The 26,427-nt window shown below is 36.2% G+C and overlaps 1 protein-coding gene across 7 annotated transcripts in view; it reads right to left on the bottom strand.

The window, feature by feature from the left end:
• Positions 1-340: 340 nt before the first annotated feature.
• Positions 341-26,427, bottom strand: part of agpat5 (1-acylglycerol-3-phosphate O-acyltransferase 5 (lysophosphatidic acid acyltransferase, epsilon)) — a 43,340-nt gene continuing 17,253 nt past the window's right edge. The window contains exons 5-11 of one of the 7 annotated variants that reach the window (XR_003287480.1): positions 24,444-24,534; positions 20,840-21,001; positions 17,503-17,626; positions 14,723-14,930; positions 3,960-4,162; positions 2,853-2,956; positions 341-615 (exon numbers count right to left, since the gene is read on the bottom strand). Coding sequence is in view for 4 of the 7 variants with exons in the window: in XM_026257634.1 (XP_026113419.1) it covers positions 9,034-9,204; positions 14,723-14,930; positions 17,503-17,626; positions 20,840-21,001; positions 24,444-24,534 (756 nt within the window). In the remaining 3 variants the exon portion in view is untranslated. Of the gene's footprint in view, positions 616-2,852; positions 3,022-3,959; positions 4,163-7,439; positions 9,205-14,184; positions 14,931-17,502; positions 17,627-20,839; positions 21,002-24,443; positions 24,535-26,427 lie in introns of those variants that run through there. The other 6 variants (XR_003287481.1, XR_003287482.1, XM_026257636.1 and 3 more) reach the window with 6 other exon arrangements.

Here is a 26,427-nt window from a genome sequence, read left to right as displayed (position 1 = left end):
CACGGTTAGTCGCACTTGATGTTCTTACGTTAAAGTCGTTTAAAGTCAGCTGTATTTGTTAACATTAATGAATTAACAAGAACAAACAACGTACAGCTGTATTTTTTATAAACTAACAAAGTTTAATAAATACCGTATCAAATGTATTGCTCATAGTTAATGTTACTTAATACATCAGTCAACAAATGAAACTTTATTGTAAAGTGTTAGACTAGAAAACTGTTTTGACTGATAGAGAAAAATTTGTAAAAACAAAAACAAAATAAATGTAAAAATTAGTCAGAAGAGTTTAGTAACCTTGTTTTAAGTGACATTAACCAATAAAGCAAACAGAAACAGCTTTATCCACTAAAACATTTATTTAGCTTTCAGTTTCAGTCACCAATTCAAGTAAAAAGATATATATAGATAGATAAACCACTCATTCATTAATTCATTCTGTAGTAGCAGTCCATAGAACAGAATCCAGCAAACTGTTTGTCTGAATAGAAAGCTGTGAAGGTGCCCTTCTTTCCAAGACCACAGAATTTACAGCCATCACAGATCTGCTGAGCTCCAGTTCCACTCTGTATGTCTTCCTCACATCTGGACTGACAGACTTCCAGTCAACCATACCTACACAAGAGAAAAACAAATGTTGAGAGATTCAAACAAGTAACCAATAAGTAGAATAAAATATCCAATAAAAAAAAGAAGCGCGAGTGTCTGAGAGTGCAAAGTCTGCAGCCAGACCCTTCTCCATTATATTATAATACAACTGTACTACTGACTCTTCACTGAGTACCAAAAGTACATATGCTTCCTGTGCATGGTTTCTAAAAGAATGGAATCACCAAAAAGTTGACTGGCACTCATCTATACTACAGGTTATTCTAATATTTACATCTACAGTATTGTTCAAAATAATAGCAGTACAATGTGACTAACCAGAATAATCAAGGTTTTTAGTATATTTTTTATTGCTACGTGGCAAACAAGTTACCAGTAGGTTCAGTAGATTGTCAGAAAACAAACAAGACCCAGCATTCATGATATGCACGCTCTTAAGGCTGTGCAATTGGGCAATTAGTTGAAAGGGGTGTGTTCAAAAAAATAGCAGTGTCTACCTTTGACTGTACAAACTCAAAACTATTTTGTACAAACATTTTTTTTTTCTGGGATTTAGCAATCCTGTGAATCACTAAACTAATATTTAGTTGTATGACCACAGTTTTTTAAAACTGCTTGACATCTGGGTGGCATGGAGTCAACCAACTTGTGGCACCTCTCAGCTGTTATTCCACTCCATGATTCTTTAACAGCATTCCACAATTCATTCACATTTCTTGGTTTTGCTTCAGAAACAGCATTTTTGATATCACCCCACAAGTTCTCAATTGGATTAAGGTCTGGAGATTGGGCTGGCCACTCCATAACATTAATTTTGTTGGTTTGGAACCAAGACTTTGCCCGTTTACTAGTGTGTTTTGGGTCATTGTCTTGTTGAAACAACCATTTCAAGGGCATGTCCTCTTCAGCATAGGGCAACATGACCTCTTCAAGTATTTTAACATATGCAAACTGATCCATGATCCCTGGTATGCGATAAATAGGCCCAACACCATAGTAGGAGAAACATGCCCATATCATGATGCTTGCACCTCCATGCTTCACTGTCTTCACTGTGTACTGTGGCTTGAATTCAGAGTTTGGGGGTCGTCTCACAAACTGCCTGTGGCCCTTGGACCCAAAAAGAACAATTTTACTCTCATCAGTCCACAAAATGTTCCTCCATTTCTCTTTAGGCCAGTTGATGTGTTCTTTGGCAAATTGTAACCTCTTCTGCACATGCCTTTTTTTTTAACAGAGGGACTTTGCGGGGGATTCTTGAAAATAGATTAGCTTCACACAGACGTCTTCTAACTGTCACAGTACTTACAGGTAACTCCAGACTGTCTTTGATCATCCTGGAGGTGATCATTGGCTGAACCTTTGCCATTCTGGTTATTCTTCTATCCATTTTGATGGTTGTCTTCCGTTTTCTTCCACGTCTCTCTGGTTTTGCTCTCCATTTTAAGGCATTGGAGATCATTTTTTGCACCTCTTTATAGGTTTTCCCCTCTCTAATCAACTTTTTAATCAAAGTACGCTGTTCTTCTGAACAATGTCTTGAACGACCCATTTTCCTCATCTTTCAAATGCATGTTCAACAAGTGTTGGCTTCATCCTTAAATAGGGGCCACCTGATTCACACCTGTTTCTTCACAAAATTGATGACCTCAGTGATTGAATGCCACACTGCTATTTTTTTGAACACACCCCTTTCAACTAATTCAACTAATTGCCCAATTGCACAGCCTTGAGAGCGTGCATATCATGAATGCTGGGTCTCATTTGTTTTCTGAGAATCTACTGAACCTACTGGTAACTTGTTTGCCACGTAGCAATAAAAAAATATACGAAAAACCTTGATTATTCTGGTTAGTCACATTGTACTGCTATTATTTTGAACAATACTGTACATTTATTCATTTAGCAGACGCTTTTATTCAAATCGACTTACAAATGAGGAAAGACTTGAAGCAATCAAAAACAACAAAAAGAGCAATGATATATAAGAGCCATAAAAGTCTCAGTTAGGTTAACACCGTACACGTAGCAAGGGCTTTTTAAATAATATTATAAATAAAAAGAAAACAGATAAATTAGAAAAAGAATAGAGCAAGATATTTGGTTAATGTGCATGTACCACTCCAACATGTTGGATTAACTTCAAAAGAGTGAATGTCCTTCGAGTGCACTTTGGGCAATGGTACAGTCAAGGCATGAGGATCTAATACAAGAGGCAAATCATTCAGAGTAAAGTTACTGACAGTGCTTGTCTCCATCTCCTAATGTTGACAATGTGCCTTTGAAGGAAACTCAGGTGTCTTTCTCGGGTGTGTTCCATCTTCTGTCACCACACTGAGCTCTCGAACTATGATTGACATTTTACAGTCAGTATCCATCAGGTGTTTGGTAGGAAAGGTATAACTGGGTCCCCTTTCATAAAATAAATAAATAAAAAGAATAACAATAATAACAATAAAAATAAAGAGAAAAAATAAAACACTTTTCAGATTCATCAGATTCTGTTGCATGCTCTTTGGCTCAGACGGTGTACATACACTGCAGAACTGCAGAAACAATCAGAAGCTAATGTATAATGGGGCGGTCACACTGCACTTTTCGTTCCATTGACTTCCATTCATTCGCATGCAAATGCGTCAGACCGGAAACGCAAGCTCATGCGAAAAATTTTGCATTTCGCTGCGTTCGAAAGTTCAAGTTTGCTGAACTCTGACCTGCGAATTCGCATCACGTGAATATGTGGGACCAGTAGAAGACCGATACGTCACTGTGTGACCTCTCTGTTCAGAAATTCAAAAATGAAGGAAGCGCTATATAACTTTAGCCGCAGCTAAATATGTAATATGTAATTTTATATAATACATATTTAAATACTATAAAAAATAAAATAAAAAAGAAGCTGCATGGTTCGCAGTGTCAGTGGAAACAGAAACAGATGGTACATTTGAATGAGGACATGTTTTATAATTTTTTATTGCTTAGGGAGAGAGATACATGGAGTACAATATAATAAGACTCTTTCGACGCCGTCGCAAAAGACACAGTACAAGCACATATTAATCCATGTTGTGATAACTGAGGGGAAACCGTTATATCTTGCTCCCGCCCATATTCACAGCGTGGTCCGGAATAATTTCGCATGTTCAAAGTCTAGTGTGACCGCCCCTTAAGGTTCACAATATACCATGCATTTCACGTTCTTGTATACACTGATAAATCTTACATTGTTTTCTAAAACTATTGCTTTAATTTTTTAACAGATGGGCTAAAAAGGTACAGAAGAATATTACCTGAAAAGATTTAAAACAAGATATTTTACAGTTGAGTTTTTTTTTCTTTACCACACTCACTCCAGCAGGTGTCCTTAAGTATGTGTATTTTTTTAGCACATCCTCCTCAGGCATTCCTTCTGTGCTTTCTCAGTGTCTCCAGGGGCATGTTCCTGTTGTGTCGTCTTTGACAGTCCATGTGTCTGGATGTGTTTCTGATACTCACTTTATAACACATTGACATGTGTCTCAACAGACACTGAATCCTCCCCAACACAAGCTTCCTTCATCAGAAGAACAGAAACAGATCATGTTTAGACCGTGACAGATATGAAAAACATCTAAATACTTACTGAACAAGGTGTTTTAGATATAAAAAATTATAAAACATTGAACTTCATAAACATTAAGATGATGGTCAGGCAGTGAAAAAGTGGAGTACATGCAAAAAGGATTTAAATATCTGTAGTACAGTATCTTCCTTACATTAACCTGCACTAAATGAAAATGTAAAATTGATTAACAGTGCAAAAATAAATTATGCATATGGCAGTGTGCTTACATATTCTACAATAACCTGCAAGTGGAGCACGTTCTGCTTTACATTTCAGGCTTAGGAATGTGTCAGATGTGCTTAACCCTCAGATGGTTTCTGGGGTCTTTTCTGACCCCAAATGACTTTTGCTCAAATTAAAAAAAAATGTTTTCCCTTTGTCCAAATGGTATGAAACCTTCTACGGCTCTCAACACTTTTTAGATCTACAAAAAAAAAAAATTGGATTGGATTGGATTAAATTGGAATGATATCTGTTTTTATGTTAGCGTGACAAAAATTGTGACACTCGGGGTCTTTGGAGACTAAGACTAAATTCATCATCAAACTCAGAAACAACGCAGAACAAATCGACAGAAACGGCAAAAATAAAGTGGCCCACTTCCACCAATGCAAAAAACATCCACAATGCTAAATTATATTGCTCACAACACGCATACACACACACACACACAGTAAATACATTTTTGAGACTATAAAAACGGTTCTCTTATCATTTGTCAAATACAAATCATCCAAAATGCAGAACGAACACAAATATAAAGTGGTGACACTGACACCGACAATGTGTACACACACACGCACGCCCACACACTTGTGAGGTTATAAAACAACTGCTCTCTTATAATTATATAAAAAAAAAAATCATGCAAAATGCAGAACCACCAAAGAGGGAGTGAGAGAGAGATGACAGGAGGAGATAAAAACAATTTAGCACGCACACACACACACAAACCTGCTCCAACCCCGTCAGAAGTCATGCGGTTTACCATGTTTACTGCCTGCAATGCATTGTAATGTAACATTATTGAAAAACAGGAAAAAAATGCTAAACTTTTAAAAAAAATATTTTCTTTTTGTTATAATTGTGATTTTATAATATTTAGATATGAATCCAACTGAATCCAACTTGGGAAAAGATATCTTTCAGGTAGTCAAATAGCAAATAGTGGAGCTCTATAGCCATCTAGTGGTTAAAGTGATTTTTCTTATTTTTTTTTTTTTTTACTGCATTTTCCAAAAAATGGGTATAAATGTTAAATTAAATCATTTAAAATGATCCATGTTATCCCCATGGATGAAAGTTAGAAATCTGGGTCTTTTATAAAGTGAATTTTACATAAAATGCTATTTTTTTGTAAAAAGCCTATTTAAATATTTATTTATTTATTTATAGAAATTTAAAAGATATCATAAACCCTCCAAAAACTGCACAAATGTTGAGTAAAAACATTAACAAACAGTAAAATTACATTTGTAAAAAAAAAAAAACAACAACAAAAAACAACTCTGGTTACACAATTAAATGTTATTGTCTGGGGTCTCTGGAGACCCCAAAGAACACGAGCGTATACAGGAAACAATAACCATCAGAGGGTTAAAACACAAACTTGGCTGATTGTCATTTTCCAGCAAATAAAAATTACAACATCTTGTTACTACAATATTGTGTGTGATTATGTTGATAGAGATAAATCAATGGTTTAAAAACAATTTAACTTACACAGTAATTTCTTTCTGTATTTATGTGCTAATTTGCATAAATACCGCAACAGATCTAAACATTGGGTATAGCCAGGTGAAAATTTCTTGTTCAATCTTGTTGATAACAGTAAAATACTTTTTACCCATTTAGGCTACCCATGAGCATTAATACAGAGAGGCAGGAAGAAGTACTTTAGAAACCAGCCTTTATTAATTACTAATGCAGAGTTTGGGGTTGGGTCCATGGGACTGTTTCTGGGGATTTACTTTTTATTATTATTATTTCTATCTATCTATCTATCTATCTATCTATCTATCTATCTATCTATCCTAATAATATGCTTATCATGCTAAAATCATGCTAGCAACATGGTAAACGCATGTTGGTCATGATATAAACATGCTAACATCATGCTAATCATATTAAAATCATGCTAGCAAAATGCTAGTCGCATGGTAGTCATGCTAGAAATGATAACATGTTAATCATGCTAGCAACATGCTAATCATACTAAAATAACGCTAGCAACATGCTAGTCGCATGCTAATCATGCTAGAAACATGATAACAACATGCTAGTTGCATGCTAGTCATGCTAGAAACATGCCAGCAACATGCTAATCATGCTAGAAAAATGCTAGTCGCATGCTAATCATGCTAGAGACATAATAGCAACATGCTAATCATGCTAGAAACAATGCTAATCAATGCTTAATTCATGCTAGCAACATGCTAATCACGCTAGAAACATGTTAACAACATGCTAATCATACTAAAATCATGCTAACAACATGCTAGTCATGCTAGAAACATGCTAGTTGCATGCTTATCATGCTAGTTGCATGCTTATCATGCTAGAAACATGCTAGCGACATCCTAACAACATGCTAATCAAGCTAGGATCATGTTAGAAACCATGCAAATAATGCTAGAAACATGCTAGCAACATGCTATTTGCATGTTAATAATGCTAGAAACATGCTAGCATTATGCTAATCATGCTAGAAACATACAAGCAACATGCTAGTCGCATGCTAATCGTGCTAGATACATGCTAGTGACATGCTAGAACATGCCAATCATGCTAGAAACATGCTAGCAACATGTTAGTCAAATGCTAATCAGGCTAGAAACATGCTAGCAACATGCTATACATTCTAACAAAATGCTAGTAACTTGCTAATCATGATAGAAACATGCTACCAACATGCTAGCAGCATGTTAATCATGCTAGGAACATGCTAGAAACATGGTAACGAATGCTAGTCATGTTACCAACATGCTATTCACATGCTAATAATGCTAGAAACATGCTAGCAACATGATAGTCATGCTAGAAACATGGTAGCGACATAGCATAGTAATGCTAACAACATGCTAGTAACTTGCTAATCATGCTAGAAACATGTTAGTCGCATGCATTCTTTCTGTCAAACTAATCTATCATTTTTTCTTTTGAACTAATCTATTTCATTCTTTCTAACTATTCTATCTGTCAATCTAACTAATATATCTTTCTTTCAACTAATCTATCAAACTTTAAACTATAAACTTCTAACTTCTTTAAACTTCTTCAAACCTTCTGGTCGGCTTTCTCAAGCCAACTTAAAGTTAGTCTCAACAAACTTTTTTTTCTAGTTCTTTTATGTAACCCTATCTCATCGCACTACAGGCTGCAGTGATGACCTCCTAAACCAGTGGTTCCCAACCTTTTTCCTTGGGGCCCACCCTATGTACGTATTTAACAATCCGTGACCCCCCCCCCCCGGGTTTAACGGTTCACAAAATTCACGGTTCGGTTCGGTACACTTGTGTCACTGTACGGTTTTGATACAGCAAAAAGAAAGTAATGCCAGAGAAATTTCCTTGATTTCTTTTTTTTTTTATATTAAAACTAACATAATAAAGTGTGATATTTTTTACTTTTGAGTAATTCTGGAGCTATAATTGATTCTTCTTATGAGCATATAAAACAAAACAGCTTCTTGGAAAAAAATGAAATTGTAGTAGTTATAAACCAAGGTTTATTTTATTTCAGATTATCATTTAAGAGCAGCAATTGTATTCAAGTCAAAATAAAACAGACGTAATGTTACTTGAAGGCATTATAGCCTACTATTCCTGCCAAACTTTCATGGTTCGGTTAGTGTTACTACAGTAAATCCATGGTGAATGTTGCAGATCTGGACACTGGATAGTTCATTCACGGCACAATGTTTCTTCCTGGTTTCCTCGCGCTGTTTGATCCGTTAATAACGGAGAAATGTGAATGTTTCTCTCTAGAACTCGCAGCGATGTTATTACTTCTGTGGCAAATTCAAATGCTTTCTGTACTGGATCTCTTATTAGTGCTGTGTAGTAACAGCGTCGCATGATCACGATCGGCTCGATCGCTGCACTGGTCCAAACTGGTAAACGGTCCGTCAACCACACAACGAGCAGTTTCGTTCCGCTTGAATTATGTTTGCCATTTGATGTTGGCCACTGTTGTGGTCGCGTCGGCGTCTCTTTTACATTATGAGCGCGCTTGCCACGCGCAACGGGCCTACATTTGAAATAACGAAATTGTAATTGAAATTGGCATTGTTAGCATATGACTTTTTTTAAACTTTAAACAATATTTTTACATAAAATTATTAGTAGAACATTTTATGCATCTTTATTCCCCTCAAAGCATATCCGCTCCCGCTCCCGCGCCACCCCTGTGAACTCTGGCACCCCCTGAGAGGGGCGCGGACCCCAGGTTGGGAACCAATGTCCTAAACAACTGTCTTCTTTAAGCACCTAACGTTACATGTACTCCGAGATCTTATCTAACCCACTACACTATCTCTGTAATATTGCTACTCTCTGTTATTAGTTATAACTAATGTTAACCCTTAAACACAGGGCTTGTCAAGTTCGGTCCTGGAGGGCCTGTGTCCTTCAGAGTTTAGCTCCGACCTCATGACCTCCTGGAACAAGTTTGATGACCCCTGCTTAAACATGTCTGATTAAAAATAATAATAATAATTAACTTACCTGAGACTAGGTGTGAGCGCTTGGCTGCTGATCTGCCATTTCAGCGCCAGTGGTTTAAACCTTTGGTGGGGCGCATGCACACTTCGTTGAATCGATTCATCTTCCCTCGGATAGTAATGCCTGTGACCTTGATGACGTATTTTTGGCAGTCGTTTCGCACACCGCACTTTGTGCTCGTAATTCGCATGTCGTGTGTGTAACAGAGCTATTGTGAAAACAAGCGCCGTGTCTGTAAACTGTCACAGTCATACATTTTAGAGTTGTACTCTAAAAAAAAAAACACACAAAATCTGTAAACTGTCGTGGCCGTAGATTTTGGAATCCAACTCTGACAAAAAAACAGAATTACTTACAATAGTTTTAAATTACGCACGAGTACAGGTCCTTCTCAAAAAATTAGCATATTGTGATAAAAGTTCATAATTTTCAATAATGTAATGATACAAAGTAACTTTCATATATTTTAGATTCATTGCACACCAACTGAAATATTTCAGGTCTTTTATTGTTTTAATACTGATGATTTTGGCATACAGCTCATGAAAACCCAAAATTCCAATCTCAAAAAATTAGCATATCATGAAAAAGTTCTCTAAACGAGTTATTAACCTAATCATCTGAATCAACTAATTAACTATAAAACACCTTCAAAAGATTCCTGAGGCTTTTAAAAACTCCCAGCCTGGTTCATTACTCAAAACCGCAATCATGGGTAAGACTGCCGACCTGACTGCTGTCCATAAGGCCATCATTGACACCCTCAAGCGAGAGGGTAAGACACAAAGAAATTTCTGAACGAATAGGCTGTTCCCAGAGTGCTGTATCAAGGCACCTCAGTGGGAAGGAAAAAGTGTGGCAAAAAATGCTGCACAACGAGAAGAGGTGACCGGACCCTGAGGAAGATTGTGGAGAAGGACTGATTCCAGACCTTGGGGGACCTGTGGAAGCAGTGGACTGAGTCTGGAGTAGAAACATCCAGAGCCAACGTGCACAGGCGTGTGCAGGACATGGGCTACAGAGAAGCAGCACTGGACAGTTGCTCAGTGGCCGAAAGTACTTTTTTTCGAATAAAAGCAAATTTTGCATGTCATTCGGAAATGACTCCAGAGTCTGGAGGAAGACTGGGGAGAAGGAAATGTCAAAATGCCTGAAGTCCAGTGTCAAGTACCCACAGTCAGTGATGGTCTGGGGTGCCATGTCAGCTGCTGGTGTTGGTCCACTGTGTTTTATCAAGGGCAGGGTCAATGCAGCTAGCTATCAGGAGATTTTTGAGCACTTCATGCTTCCATCTGCTGAAAAGCTTTATGGAGATGAAGATTTCATTTTTCAGCACGACCTGGCACCTGCTCACAGTGCCAAAACCACTGGTAAATGGTTTACTGACCATGGTATTACTGTGCACGATTGGCCTGCCAACTCTCCTGACCTGAACCCCATAGAGAATCTGTGGGATATTGTGAAGAGAAAGTTGAGAGACGCAAGACCTAACACTCTGGATGAGCTTAAGGCCGCTGATTGCCTCCATGCCACGCCGCATTGAAACAGTCATTTCTGCAAAAGGATTCCCAACCAAGTATTGAGTAACTGAACATAATTATTTGAAGGTTGACTTTTTTTTGTATTTAAAACACTTTTCTTTTATTGGTCGGATGAAATATGCTAATTTTTTGAGATAGGAATTTTGGGTTTTCATGAGCTGTATGCCAAAATCATCAGTATTAAAACAATAACAGACCTGAAATATTTCAGCTGGTGTGCAATGAATCTAAAATATATGAAAGTTGAATTTTTATCGTTACATTATGGAAAATAATGAACTTATCACAATATGCAAATTGTTTGAGAAGGACCTGTATATTAAAATTACACACAAATGTTTTGAATTACGTACGATTATTTTTGAAAGTGATTTTATTCCATAGCTTCCAGTAGAGTCTATCCTATTGAAGCTCTGGCAATGTTTATGGTTTTCCAAAGCTCTAAAAAACTCCAGTAGCACTTAAAGCAGCTTTATTTTATTTTTTTGGTAAAAACGTATTCCAATTAAATTAAATAATACATATATAATTGTAATAAAAGCAACTGGATTTAAAGAATAAGACGGCATGAACAAGATGAGGTAATTTGTATATTTAAAAAAAAAAAACAACAACAACTGAAAAAACTAAGAGATTTCATGAAAAATGTCTCAGATTTATTATTTGGACCAAATTATTACTCTTGATTATGTTCTAGAAAAACATGAAAAATGTTTTGTGTGGGGATTCGTCATAGGTTTGGAATAACATAAGGTTGAAAAGACAATTTTATTTTATTTTTGACTGAATAATATTTAATACCCCTGCAGCCAGGAATTTTGGTAACTATCTGTGAAATATTTAGCAACAGTGCAAATACTTACAATAAAAAGCCCATATGTCACAGGCTTTTTAGATCTTGGCATCAAATCAAATAAAAATATTACTGATGTAAAATCCAATGGATAACTAACAAAAATCGCCTGCATTACAAAGAAAATCAGCACAAAGTAATAAAATACCCCAAGTATTCTCAAGAACATCATGATGAAATACAGACACTGTAAACAATTGATTTTAACAATATTCAGAAACACACAAATTACTGTATATTATATATATATATATATATATATATATATATATATATATACACACACACACACACACATACATACCCCTTGCAGAATCTGTGAAAATATGAGTAATTTTCAAAAAATAAGAGAGATCATACTAAATGCATGTTATTTTTTATTTAGTACCGTCCTGAGTAAGATATTGTACATAAAAGATATTAACATTTAGTCCACAAGACAAAAGAATTGCTGAAATTAAAATAACCCCACTCAAAAGTTTGGGAACCCTTGGTTCTTAATACTGTGTTCTGTTGCCTGAGGATCCTCGACTGTCTTTCTGTTTTGTGATGGTTGTGCATGAGTCCCTTGTTTGTTCTGAACAGTTAAACTGAGCAGCGTTCTTCAGAAAAATCTTTAAGGGGGGGGGGGGGGGTGAAATGCTATTTCATGCATACTGAGTTTTTTACACTGTTAAAGAGTTGGATTCCCATGCTAAACATGGACAAAGTTTCAAAAATTAAGTTGTACGTTTGAAGGAGTATTTTTGTTCCAAAAAAACCTCTTCCGGTTTGTCACAAGTTTCGGAAAGTTTTTTTTCGAGTATGGCTCTGTGTGACGTTAGTTGGAGCGGAATTTCCTTATATGGGTCCTAAGAGCTCCAGTATAGCAGAGCACTGAGAGGCTGAGCACAGCCTGATCAGAGCGAGAGCGTCCCAATAGTACGTCGCGAAAAGTCACAAAAGAAGTGTGTTTTTGGTTGCCAGGGCAAGACAACCCTGCACAGATTACCAAAAGAGAAACAGCATTAAGGGACCAGTGGATGGAGTTTATTTTTACAGAGCATCAACGGAGTTGTGCAAGTGTTTTTGTTTGTTCCCTGCATTTCGGATTGCACATCGTTTATTTCTTAAGGATAATGCAGTCCCAACGGAAAAGGGTCACAATTGTGTGTTGGAACCACATGCGGTGAGTAAAACTGCTTCAAATATCTCGGTGTTGTTAACTTAGCTATCAGCGCGTAAGCACATCAAGTAAACAACATGCGATGTTGTCATCAAACTGCACTTTCCACATGTACAGCTTAAAAAAAAAAAAAAAAAAAAAGGACGACATAAAGTGGAACTTAGTCATTTTCCAAAACCGCTAAGCAAATATATACAGTTTCAGTACATACCACATAGCATACCGCCTTTGCTGATGCTGCTCTTGTTAAATTTCAGCCTCTGGATCTGTGTCACAGCTTCCACATGCTCTCAACTCAAAAGCCTACTGGCGCTCGTGATTCTTTAGCTCCGCCCACATGTCACACCTCTAGGCGCTCGTGGTTTTCCGGGAAAAATCGGTACAGACTATCTTTCTCTTATAAATATAATAAAAATAAAGACTTTTTGGAGTTATGAAGGATGCAGTACTACTCTATAGGTACTCAAGATTAACAGGATATTGAGTGAAAACGAGCATTTCACCCCCCCTTTAAGGTCCTGCAGATTCTTCAGTTTTCCAGCATCTTTGCATATTTTAACCCTTTCCAGCAGTGACTATGATTTTGAGATACATCTTTTCAGACTGAGGACAATTGAGGGACTCAAACACAACTATTTAAAAAGATTAAAACATTCACTGATGCTCCAGAAGGAAACAAGATGCATTAAGAGCTGGGGGGTGAAAACTTTTGAATACGATGAAGATGTCCAAATTTTTCTTATTTTGTTGAAATATAATTGTTTTCCATTTAGTTCTGCCCTTCGTAAGCAACAGAAGATACTTGTATGTTTCCCGGTACACAAATTAAGTACAATTTACATTGATCTTCAAATCCCAAAAGTTTTCACCCCCCAGCTCTTAATGAATCTTGTTTCCTTCTGGAGCATCAGTGAATGTTTGAATCTTTTTAAATAGTTGTGTTTGAGTCCCTCAAATGTCCTCAGTCTGAAAAGATGTATCTCAAAATCATACAGTCACTGCTGGAAAGGGTTCAAATATGCAAAGATGCTGGAAAACTGAAGAATCTGCAGGACCTTAAAGATTTTTCTGAAGAACGCTGCTCAGTTTAACTGTTCAGAACAAACAAGGGACTCATGCACAACCATCACAAAACAGAAAGACAGTCGTGGATTATCAGGTGACCACACACAGTACTAAGAACCAAGGGTTCCCAAACTTTTGAGTGGGGTTATTTTAATAATTTCAGCAATTTTTGTCTTGTGGACTAAATGTTAATATCTTTTATGTACAATGTCTTACTCAGGACAGTACTAAATAAAAAATAACATGCATTTAGTATGATCTCTCATATATTTTCACAGATTCTGCAAGGGGTGCCCAAACTTTCGATCCCCACTGTATGCGTGTATATATATATATATATATATATATATATATATATATATATATATATATATATATATATATATATATATATATATATATATATATATATATTATATATATAATAATTCCATACATTTATATAAGGCTTTTCTAGACTCTCAAAGCGCTTACATAGTCAGGGGGTATCTCATCCACCAACAGTGTGCAGCATCCACCTGGATGATGCGACTGCAGCCATAGTGCGCCAGAATGCCCACCACACACCAGCTTACTGATGAGATATATATATATATATATATATATATATATATATATATATATATATATATATATATATAGCATGTCGTTCCACAAGGCCAATTATATAGTTAAATTACTTTTTTCCAAGACCGCTATAGTTATACTCAAAATTAATACAAATCATTGTATCTGTGTTACACATTGTTTACCATTTGTGCATTTCAAATTAGAGTTGGACTCTAAACTGAGTAAATGTGAAAAAATCCTCACACTGGGTCTACACCTCAAGTGAATGATGACATCAAAAAACTGAAACATTATAATTATAAATAAAAATATGAATATCAGTCTACATTGCTGCAAGCATATTATGCTAACAAATGGAACGTTTTCATTTTTTGCATCTCATACTCATTTGCAGTGATGACACAGTGTTACGGTTTTCCTTCTGACAGTTGGGAGTATGAAATGGACCAAATCAAAAACAAAAAGCCTCTTGGTTAGTAGTATAATATGAGCCAAAACTAAACTATGGTGGGTAATGAAGATTGTTAATTGTCATCTGAGTGGTCAGAATGGATTTTTTTTTTCAGTATGTTAAGTTTATGGACTTACACTTACCCACACCCATCCAATCAGAGTCCCATAAAGCCAGGTATTGAGATAGAGTTTTCTACCTGACTCTGTTAACAACATTGGCAAAGTGAGGCCACCCAAAATCAACAGAGAAGGCAATGTCTTTGTAAGACTAAGAGGCGACTTTTGGCTTTCTCCAGGGAACCTCCACTTTTTCTTAGGGTCTTCAGAATCATAGAAAGTAGTTAGAAGCCTAAACAGAAAGAATACTACATTTTTAAAACACATTTCGATGTGCAACTAAAATCACCATTTTAAAATAATTCAGCATTTTCCGGTTAACAAAATACTTTAATCAACAGCAACACTATTTTTATCGCACATTGTAATTTGCACAAAAATAATTTTCAGTCCAGCAAACTGGAAATTACAAAAACACATTCTCCTTAAATGTTTATATAGCTTGACTTTAGTTTAACCACTTTAAAGTATATATAGCTTTTAGACATAACTGTTGCACAAAGTATCAAAACATTTTTTCTGACCAATTAACTTCTAGGACCTTTCCAAGTCTTCCATGATCATGGGATCCCTGCTGTGATCAGTGATTTTGCAAAAATACAACCAAAATAAGTTTATGTAGTGTAACACTTTTTGGTTACTTTTATTTTAGGATGTCCTTGTTACATTGTTACAAGTGTAATTATACATTTAAATATTGAGTAATATTAATTCACTACATGTACTTACTATATGGTTAGGGTTAGGATTTGGCTTAGGGTCAAATGCAATTATTCATAATTTATTATTATAATAGTACGTACATGCAACAAGGACAACAAAAAGTGTTACCGACTTTTTATACATTGCCCCGTTACACTTTACATGTCCATAATATAGTAATAACAATATATTATGCATAATTACATGCAATTAAAGGGGTCATATGATGCTTTTTTATGATTGGCTTAACACTGCAAATACTCAACAGAAATGTAACATCCCTTTCCATAATCGTGAGCTTCATCTTTCAAAACAAATGTAAAGACAGTTCACCTTTTCTAGTCAATTAACGCGTATGCGTGTTATGACTCATTTTCTTCTTATAACCCCAAAAAGAACTTACATTACACTTTTCGTACAGATAAGAGCAATACATCAATCAAATCTGTAAAGGGTCTACTTTTTTTGTATACAGACGACATAAAACTTTGTGCATTTATAAAATAAAGATAACAAACAAGGTGTGCTGTCTGCAGCCTTTGTCTGCGGTGATCTTCATTTAGACACGCGTCATTAAAATGAACTGTAACTCAGTGAATACTCAACGAAGAGATATGGGAGATATATCTATAGAAAACTTGGCATGTCTACTTTTAAACTAAACAAGTGCTGCCGAAAACAAATATTCTGTGATGAAGTAATCCATACGATGTCCGTTTTTCACCTCTCCCTTCATTATATCTAATGCGACCACACCCCGCGCTGAACGCGCTTTTGAGATATTTCACTGAAGTGTGCGGCTTGAATATGCCCATACAGCTGAAGACAACGCAGCGAGACTGTTCAAGTTTTTTTTATTTTACAGTTTGCTTCGCAATGAGAGGAATAAGACATAATTCACCACAAAATTATGTGATGTGGATTACCTCAGGATTTAAAATTTGGATTTCCTTAAAAAAAACAGAATGAAGTGCTTTATTCAGCAGATATCATAAACATGAGTATGTTTCTTTTTATTTATATACTTGCACTAGTTTTCACATGTGTAAACATTTTAATAGTCAGACTTTTTCCAAACTATAATTCCTGACTAAATGTATAATCAAGTGAAACATTATGAAGTTTCAATAATATACACTACCATTCAAAATCTTGATGTAAATAATATAAATGTAAGAAATGTAACAAACAATGCTGTTCTTTAAATGTATTCACAAAAAACCTGAAAAAAAAAAAATATTCAGCTCTTTTCAATATTAATAATAATAATAATAATAATAATAATAATAATAATAATGATGATAAGGGAATAAACAAGATGATTTTCACATAATTTAGAAAGAAAAATTCTAGACCACAAGCTCCAGTTCTCAAAATTCCTGGGAACCAATGTTCTGTATGTGTTTTATGGCCTTATTCTAGTGATTTAACATTTTTAGTTTTTCACTAACCATGTATAACTTTTTTTTCTCAAAAACACCATCATGTACATACATGCTGCTCACATACTATTATAGCACATTTTGTGCTGATTACAGTGATATTAGACTTTAGTCATTAGATGTTTATTAGTAAATGAAAAAAGCAAAAATTTCAGGGTATGACAAAACTTCTCCAGGCCCAAAATATATCCCTTAGAACTCAGATTTAATAATGTCCTTAGTTTTACCATCATTTCAAGGCTGAAAGAGTGGGAAGAGTGGCGTGACAGACACAGTGACTAAGCTTGTACGTGTTTGCAGTACACATGCAAGGGCGTGGCAGAGTTTTAACTTTGATAAAGAATATATCTTTGGATTTGAGACTTTAGTCTTTGAAACTTTACAGAACTTAATGCACTAAGATCCTGTAACACTCCAAAGAGAAAGGAAAAATTGGAATTGCACTAATTTATCCCGTTAAGCCTTATATGCAACAACCCTAAACTGAACCCCCATCCTAACCATACAAGTACAGGTAGTTAATTGATATTTATAAGTACTTAAATGTATAATTTCACTGTATCAAGGACATCATAATAGTGTAATCATGTATACATAGTTAAGCATATGTAGGTAAGCATAAATAAGAATGATTGACTAGGGGCTAATTCGGAAACTCACTTGTCCTTGATTTCAAATCTTTCATGTAGCCATCTTCTGAAGAACACTGGCTCCACCGGAATTTCCCTCACGTCCAAGCGGTTGAAGTGGATGTGCACCCTGGGGCATTCCTTGCACAAAAACTCTATCACACAGATAATTTAAATGAGATAAAAGTCATTTTTGACAACCATCAGACAATCAACCATCAATCCTCAATGTATATTCTCAATGCTCTGATGGGGCAGAGTAGATTTAGCTCTTGCAGAAATGCGAAATTTAGAATTTAGCTTCTTTAGCAGAAAGAGCTATCACTCAGGGCTCTTCAGCACCTCCTATACAGCCATGTCCTCAACACCATGGACAGGTCCCATGAAGGGATGGTGACAGGGTGAGGCAGGTTGAGCCTCCTTGACTCTTTCAAAAAAAGTGTAAGGCTGCTATGGCTGCTACATAGACCTTGAGCGTGGAAGGGGAACAACCCTAATCCACTTTTTCTCAGGATCTTCAGAATCATAGAAAGTGGTCAGAAGCCTTAACAGAAAGAATACAAAATTTTTAAAACGCATTTTGAAAGAACAACTAAATTACCATTTTAAAATAATCCAGCATATTAACCATAACCAGTGCATTGATCTTCCTAGGAGGATTTAAGCCGCTCTGTGTAATGAGGGGTGCTGATCCTCATGTGTAACATACACTGGTAGATCAAGAATGCATGATGTGTGCCAGCATGAAATTGCTCAAGCCTGATTGCTCAACCTCTGAGCTCGCCGTAGCCTTCTCCGAGGTAACTGGGAGGAGAGAAACATGAGAGGGGGGAGGCAGGTCCACCTTCTGCGAATGAACGGGGCAGTCTGCTTTCATGGTAAAAGCAGCCCGTTCTGTGTGATTTGACCCATAGCGACACACACACACACACACAAATTTGAAACTGATGGTGATAGCATTCTACTTCAATCCCCCGAGGAAGATAAAGCCACTCAATGTAAAGAGGGGCTCTGTTTCATGTGTAATTCATGGATCGAAGAGGAGTGGGGAGAGCGAGCACGTAGGCTCTCTGTCAGCGTGAGATCACTAAGACCCAGTTGGTTAGCTCCCATTCTTCAATGTTTCTCTCTCAGAGGCTCTCTGAGAGGGGAGTAACAGAAAAGCAAGGCTGTCTTCAATGAGGGCGGTCCGCGAGTGGAAAAGAGCGAGATTCGTGCTCTGAGGGAGCATTCTGTCTCTCCCTTCTGCAGCGGATAAGAGTGCAGCAGGAAGAGCAAGCACGCAGGTACAGTGCAGGCATGCGATCACTCCGAATCGTTTGCTTAATTCCCTCACTCTGCCGTTTCTCTCTCCAAGGTATGCTGAGAGAGGAGAAACGAGAGTGGGCTGCCTTCAATTGAAGGCAGTCCGCGATGGGAAATGAGCGAGACTTGTGCTCTCAGCAAAAGCATTCTGTCTCGATGAAGAGCAGTATCTGCATGGGGGCTGCCCAGACAGGTGAAGTACTCACTGCCCTTCTGCATCATTTAAGATTCCATGTACAAACCACAATCGCATCGCAACATTTGCAACAACAATGCTAGAAATTTCCCCCCTTTAGAACTTACCTCTTATAAATAAACTCTTTTAGGCTCGCCGGACCGCAGCAGTGGATCAGCTGGGCTTCGAGTCTTGTAGATCAGCGAAGAACTTAGTTGTCGCTGAAGGAGAAGAAATCTGAGGATCCTATGGCAAAGTGGAAGCTTTTATAGCCAGATGCACCACCCATATTGGTGGGCTCTGGCTGGCTGTGTCGCCATAGGCATTGGTTCGTTTTTAATACACTGCATGTATCAATGGTCGTGCAGTTCCACTGCGTGACTGAAAAAGTTTTCAGTATTTGGAGAAAAACGAGTTTCTCAAAGCGTCTTAGCAGACGCAGTACGAGTGAAGTATCAATAGGTAACTCCCCGTGTTTTTTGTTTTTTATAATAAAAAGAAAACGAGTAGATGGAATAGAAAAAGAATACAGATTATTTGTGTTAGATGGTCTCTTTTTTTAAAAGAAAGAAAAGTTAGTGTTAGAGGATAATATTTTTTAGAAAAAAGAAAGCAAGTATCAAAGAGTGCAAGCGTTAAAGGATCATTACTTTTTTTTTTTGCCTACATTTGTGAATTGAGTCACTAAGAAGGTGAAACACCTAATCATTAGCAGCTCTAATGTAAATGAACACGGACCATAATTATTTAATTGAATCACAGCCTTTTGTGATTTGAGAAGCGCAGTTATTATTTAAAATTAAAGATGATTAGGCAAAGCAAAAATACAGTGATGGATATTTAATTTTAATGAGAATTTAAAAATTATTTTCAGATCATTATGAAAAAATGTGGTAGAACAAATTACACTGTGGTGGGCCACTATGTAATAATTAAAAAACAAGGAAAACAAATGTTTTTTTTGTTTTTTTTTCACTAAGTTGATCATAGTCTTGTAGTCTATTCTGTAAACTGTAAAAAGTTATTTTCTATATTTAAAAAGGTTCTGGTTTTACAATATACATTGTTAAATGTAACGTGTTAATTAATAAATTATTTACATTATTATATTATATCCTTTAAAAGGATTACGAAACATAAGTTTGTATTAAAATCTGCTTGCTAAGTAATGATGTAATTAATACCCTTTCTGGGTTCAAGATTCTACTAGGTTTCAAAAGCCATTTATGATCACCATCCATTTATAGCATACCTTTAAGCAAAGCTTTAAAAAAATTTTTGGTGAACACTACAGTCTCAAAGCTCACTGTCTCACAGACACCAATATTTTAATTAATCAAAAGATGAATCTCTCTGGCCAACTCAGATTTCGGTATGGAGATGAGGGTCAGGATCATGATTATTATTATTATTATTTTTTGTAGTATTTCAGCACATCGTTGAGTGTACTGTATAAGCTCAGTTTGTTGCTTGCTCTGGGATGTGAGAGAGCACTTGGACCCAGAAATAATGACGCATGAGAGATATTGTGACAGCCTGTTGCTCAATAGTTTTTTTTAATTATTATTATTTATTTTTTTTAATAAAGGAAGTGACAATATCCTAACAGCTACCGAAATGTTGAGACTGTTTATTCCTTTGAAAAACAGGATGTTTTCTGCATGAAACCTATTATTGCTTTTGTGTTTTTGGGAACCAATGGAAAATAACACATTGTAACACTCACTGTTTACAGGAAATAACAGGAAATTCACATATCTATTTTTTCCCAGCCCTCAATCAATGATTTAACACTGTGCGTCCGCCTTCTTTCCTGTACTAGTTTCAGCTGATTAAAGTAAACATGCTGTTTTAACTGAAAACTAAATGTATGATAACAACAACATACCTGGCATTGTAGGAGCTGGATGTCTCTGGCCAGCTGCTGTAAGTTTTCCCTCATATGCAATGGTTATGTCATATACAGCATCCAGGTGTTCCTTCATAGTCTCAATGGCAACGTGTGATGCTTTCATTCTTGGAGTTAAAACGTGCTTCAGCACAGCAAGTCCTGCAATAGGCAAGACAACATGATTATTGCAAGTAAATTAGTTTGAGAAACTTTTATTTAGTTAATTGCAAAAACATTCTGAAATTTTAGCTATCTATAATTGACAGAAAAATATATTATAAAATTAAATACAGATTTACAATGCCTTTGGGAAATATGGTGTACTTAAGCACACATAAGCCACGTTTCCACTGTCAGGCTTAAACCGGGCTTGCTAGTGCATATCAGGGCCAGTCGCGTTTCCAGTGTCATTTCTGGGGCTTGATCGTGCCTCGTCGGGGCTTCCTCAGGGGCCAACGGCCAGGGTTTTTTGGCCCGATGAAAACCTTGGGCCAAAGCAGGCCAGGAGGGGCTAGAGGAGTGATTCTGAACAAAAGGCGGAGTTTCTCCATGTGTGGAGAGCGTCAGCACCGCAGATCATTTCAGAAAGATAACAGCTATAACACCAGCATTAAAGACTTTTTTTAAAATAAGTTGAGCTCAAAACTCACTCTTAGTTAGCAGCGAGTGTTTGAAATAACTTGAGCCGATATGGATTATAATCACTAAACAAGGCAGAAATATTTATAAACGTTGTAAAAGACTATGAACAATAAACATTAACGTTACCATAGTAAACATGTTAAATGCAACCACTTGGAGAAATCAGACTTCAGCTTCTTATTCTCTATCACAATCGTGTATTTAGTAACTTATCTGTCATCTTGTCAGAGAGTTTAGCTCCACATAGCATAGCCTATCATCAAAATATAATAGCCTAATGATTCTTGTTCGGGAGCGTTTATAAAAATAGAGAGTCTGCTCTGCAGATTTTAAAATATTGCTTATTACTTATAAAGCCCTGAATGGTTTAGCACCTCAGTATTTGAATGAGCTCCTTTTACATTATACTCCTCTACATCCGCTACGTTCTCAAAACTCAGGCAATTTGATAATATCTAGAATATCAAAATCAACTGCGGGCGGCAGATCCTTTTCCTATTTGGCGCCTAAACTCTGGAATAACCTACCTAACATTGTTCGGGAGGCAGACACACTCTTGCAGTTTAAATCTAGATTAAAGACCCATCTCTTTAACCTGGCATACACATAACATACTAATATGCTTTTAATATCCAAATCCAAATCCGCAAAGGATTTTTAGGCTGAATTAATTAGGTAAACCGGAACCAGAAACACTTCACATAACACCCTATGAACTTTCTACATCATTAGAAGAATGGCATCTACGCTAATATTTGTCTGTTTCTCTCTTGTTCCGAGGTCACCGTGGCCACCAGATCCAGTCTGTATCCAGATCAGAGGGTCACTGCAGTCACCCGGATCCAGTACGTATCCAGACCAGATGGTGGATCAGCACCTAGAAAGGACCTCTACTGCCCTGAAAGACAACGGAGACCAGGACTACTAGAGCCCCAGATACAGATCCCCTGTAAAGACCTTGTCTCAGAGGACCACCAGGACAAGACCACAGGAAACAGATGATTCTTCTGCACAATCTGCAGCCTGGAATTGAAATAACGGTTTTGTCTGGTCAGAGGAGAACTCGCCCCCCAACTGAGCCTGGTTTCTCTCAAGGTTTTTTTCTCCATTCTGTCACCGATGGAGTTTCGGTTCCTTGCCGCTGTCGCCTCTGGCTTGCTTAGTTGGGGTCACTTCATCTACAGCGATATCATTGACTTGATTGCAAATAAATGCACAGACACTATTTAAACTGAACAGAGATGACATAACTGAATTCAATGATGAACTGCCTTTAAACTATCATTTTGCATTATTGAGACACTGTTTTCCAAATGAATGTTGTTCAGTGCTTTGACGCAATGTATTTTGTTTAAAGCGCTATATAAATAAAGGTGATTGATTGATTGCAGATCATTTCAGAAAGCTAACAGCTATAATACCAGCAATAAACTTTTTTTTTTAATGAGTTGAGCTCAAAACTCACTTTCAGTCAGCAGGAGTCTTTGCAATAACTTGATCTGATGAAGATTAATCACCATACAAGGCAGAAATATTTATAAACAATGCAAAAGACACACTAAACATTAACATTACCATAGTAAACATGGTAAATATGACCGCTTGAAGATGTCAGCTTATTCTCGATCACAAATCGTGTAATTATTTAGTAACTTATATTATCGGTCATAAGTCATTAGCTCCACGTAGCCTATCATAGAAATATAATAATGTTTTATGTTCGGGAGCTTTTATAAAAATAGAGATATTATCATTCATTCTTAATGTGATGTATAGGCTACTGTGACTACAAATAAACAGACTCGACTGAATAAACAGGCTATTTTCATAAGCATTAAAAATAAATAAAATAGAAATACATTTATTTCTGTGTGATTAATTTTGAGTCCTGATAAATTCATTATGATCAATGTATCATGTTTTCTATAGTAAAACATCAATGCTTTTGAATTAAAATATTTAACAAAGCATGCAAACAAACGGACACTTATCACGTTCGTGTGTGATCGTGCATGTTACAGTGATTTATTTCTTAGTTTTCTGATAACTTCTCTTTGTTGGTGAAATGATGGGGTTTCGTGTCGTTGTTCTGAGAGGTGTGTACAGGGCGTGTTTTAGTGACGCACAGCGTACTTCAGGCACTGACTGTGGAAATGCTGTGCTATTCTGGCCTCGGTGCTACTGGCCCGAGGCTATGAGCCCCGCCCGGCCCGTTTTAAGCCCTGGCTCGCACTGGCCCGACAGTGGAAATGCGGATATAGTTACTGATGCTCAGCTTTCCATAAAGGGATACACCCAAAAGAGAAAACTGTCATTTATTTACAGTGACTTGAACATTTGTTTGAATAACATTAGAAATTTGTCACTCCTCAAACTTGAACAAAACTTTTCTTCAAATTGTGGATTACATACAGATAGCAAACAAAGAATGGTCCCTTTACAGCAGGGCTGAAAAAAGTAATACTCCAAGTAACACTGTATAATGACTTCTTGAATAAAAACAAACAACAAATAAACACATAATGTTAAATAACTAATGACTGATTACATTTTTTTTGGTGACCTGTTCCTTAAAAGTCTACATGAAATGAAAATTCACTCGATTTTCTAAATTCATAATACTTGCATTTAAATTATGATTATTTTTTTATTTTTTATTTTTTTTTGCCAAAAAACATACATTTAAAATGTCACAACCGGATGTTCTTGTGAAATTACTTCTATCTGGTGACATATACAGGACTTCGCCAATAGTCTGCGAAGTTCAGTGCCTACATCTCAAAATCCAAATCAACAACATAGAACGTGATGAGTAAAATCATCCAATAAAAAAACCCTAGCCCTTTTTCTCCAAAAACCTGTTGCACAATACGGACAGATCTGTATAACAATAATAATAACAACAACAACAACAACAAGTACAGATCTTAAGGGTGTCTGTATAGAAGGGGGACAATACCTTCTTTAGCAGCAAAAGCCTGGCTGTCATTGATCACTTTCTGGAGCTCAGGGTTGTAGCGGGTTCCCTCTGGAAAGATGACAAGATACATCTGTACAGAAAACAAACAGTTGAAGAATCATAAAACTGCATCACTTACTAATTTTAGAAAATTAAAGTCTACCACAGTCCTGTAAAGTGACAGATTCTAAGGAAGGCATTTCTCAGTTCTGTTATGGAATGACAATACAAAACTTGGCACTGTGGTTATGCAACTATTGGTAATGGTAATGCAACTATTTCTCATCACTACTTTCGGAGCTTGGGGCACTAACAATCTTAAGGAAAACAATAGTCATCCACTACAAGGTTCCTTTAAATTTTCCATTTCAATATCACGTACTTTTCCTCATTTTCCGTACATTATAGGTTCAAATTTACAAAAACAGACCTGCCAACCTTTGGATTTTTTTTTGTTTTTTTTTTTTGATTACCATCAGCATGGGCCCGCTCATGCAGAAAATCTACATATGAATCACTGAAGTAATGGAACTCAAGATGATGCTCCAGGAAATCCCTAATATGGACAAAGCATCATACTATCACTGTAACTGAATAAAAGATGATAGAATTGCTCTAAATTATGACATTCGAAAAGAACATTAAAACATTAAATACTCTGCTGGAACAATGTATCAGTGTTCTAAAACCATCTCTTGGTATTTTTGTAATCAAGTATATTTATAATCCACTGCATTACAGCAGATAATATATATTTAGTTAGGAACTTAGGTGTGTTATTTGACAGCAGTCTTCTCTTTGAAAGCCACATTTCTAGCATTTGTAAAACTGCATTTTTCCATCTTAAAAAAAGTATATATATATATATATATATATATATATATATATATATATATATATATATATGCTCTCAATGTCAATAACATTCCAGCTAGTCAAAAATACAACAGCTAGAGCTCTTACTAGAGCCAGGAAGTACGACCATATTAGCCTGGTTTTGTCAACACTGCACTGGCTCCCTATCAAACATAGTATATATTTTAAAATCTTGCTTATTACTTTAAAGTCCTCAATGGTTTAGCACCTCAGTATTTGAACAAGCTATTATTTCACTATAGTCCTCCATGTCCACTGCATTCTCAAATCTCTGCCAATTTGATAGTACCTTCTTAGCTCCCAAACTCTGGAATAACCTACCTAACATTGTTCAGGAGGCAGACACAATGTCAGTTTAAATCTAGATTGAAGACCCACCTTTTTAACCTGGTTTAAACATAACACACTAACACATTTCTGATATTCAAATCCATTAAAGGATTTTTAGGCTACATCCTTAAAAATATTTTGGTTTGCAGTAACAGTAAAAAAATAAATAAAAGAAAAGGGTCGGTAGGGAGGTCTCCATTTTTTTTTTTCAAGTTTCAATGTAAAAAATAAAAAATAAAATAAATTTTGGTGATGGTGATTACGTAGGTATGAATTTAAACAAATTTGCATATCGTGACATCACTGACTGGGTCTTCCATAATTGCAAACCTCATTTTGATGCAGGCTAAACAGACCACAAACAAATTTAAATATATGTCAAAAACATGTTTATTGAATGAATTTCAGGTGAGAAGAAAAAAAAAATAGGTACTGTTATACTTGCTACAAATGAGAGACCATTTACTTTGCTTTCTTGGGACGTCACTTCTGTGAAAAAAAATCCTGTTTGATTTGAGTGACAAGTGTTCATTGAATCGACTGTAAAATCGATTTTGCATGTCTGAATATGTTTTATATGGCAAATATAGGTAAATCCATGGACAGCAGGCAGGACGAATGTGAAGATTCAATATATTGGTATAGATCAATATTTCTGATGATTTATTGGCGTGACGTTTTGTCCACATTGACAAACAGGAGTGCAACATTCTCAAAAAACAATAAGCAGAGTGGACTGCCATAATGCAAAACATTTACTGCAGGCCTCAACACGGCT

Source organism: Carassius auratus, unplaced genomic scaffold (genome assembly GCF_003368295.1).
Source record: "Carassius auratus strain Wakin unplaced genomic scaffold, ASM336829v1 scaf_tig00214400, whole genome shotgun sequence".
Classification (NCBI taxonomy): Eukaryota; Metazoa; Chordata; class Actinopteri; order Cypriniformes; family Cyprinidae; genus Carassius; species Carassius auratus.
Note: the sequence above shows the minus strand (reverse complement) of the source record. Positions and strands in the feature narration are given on the sequence as shown.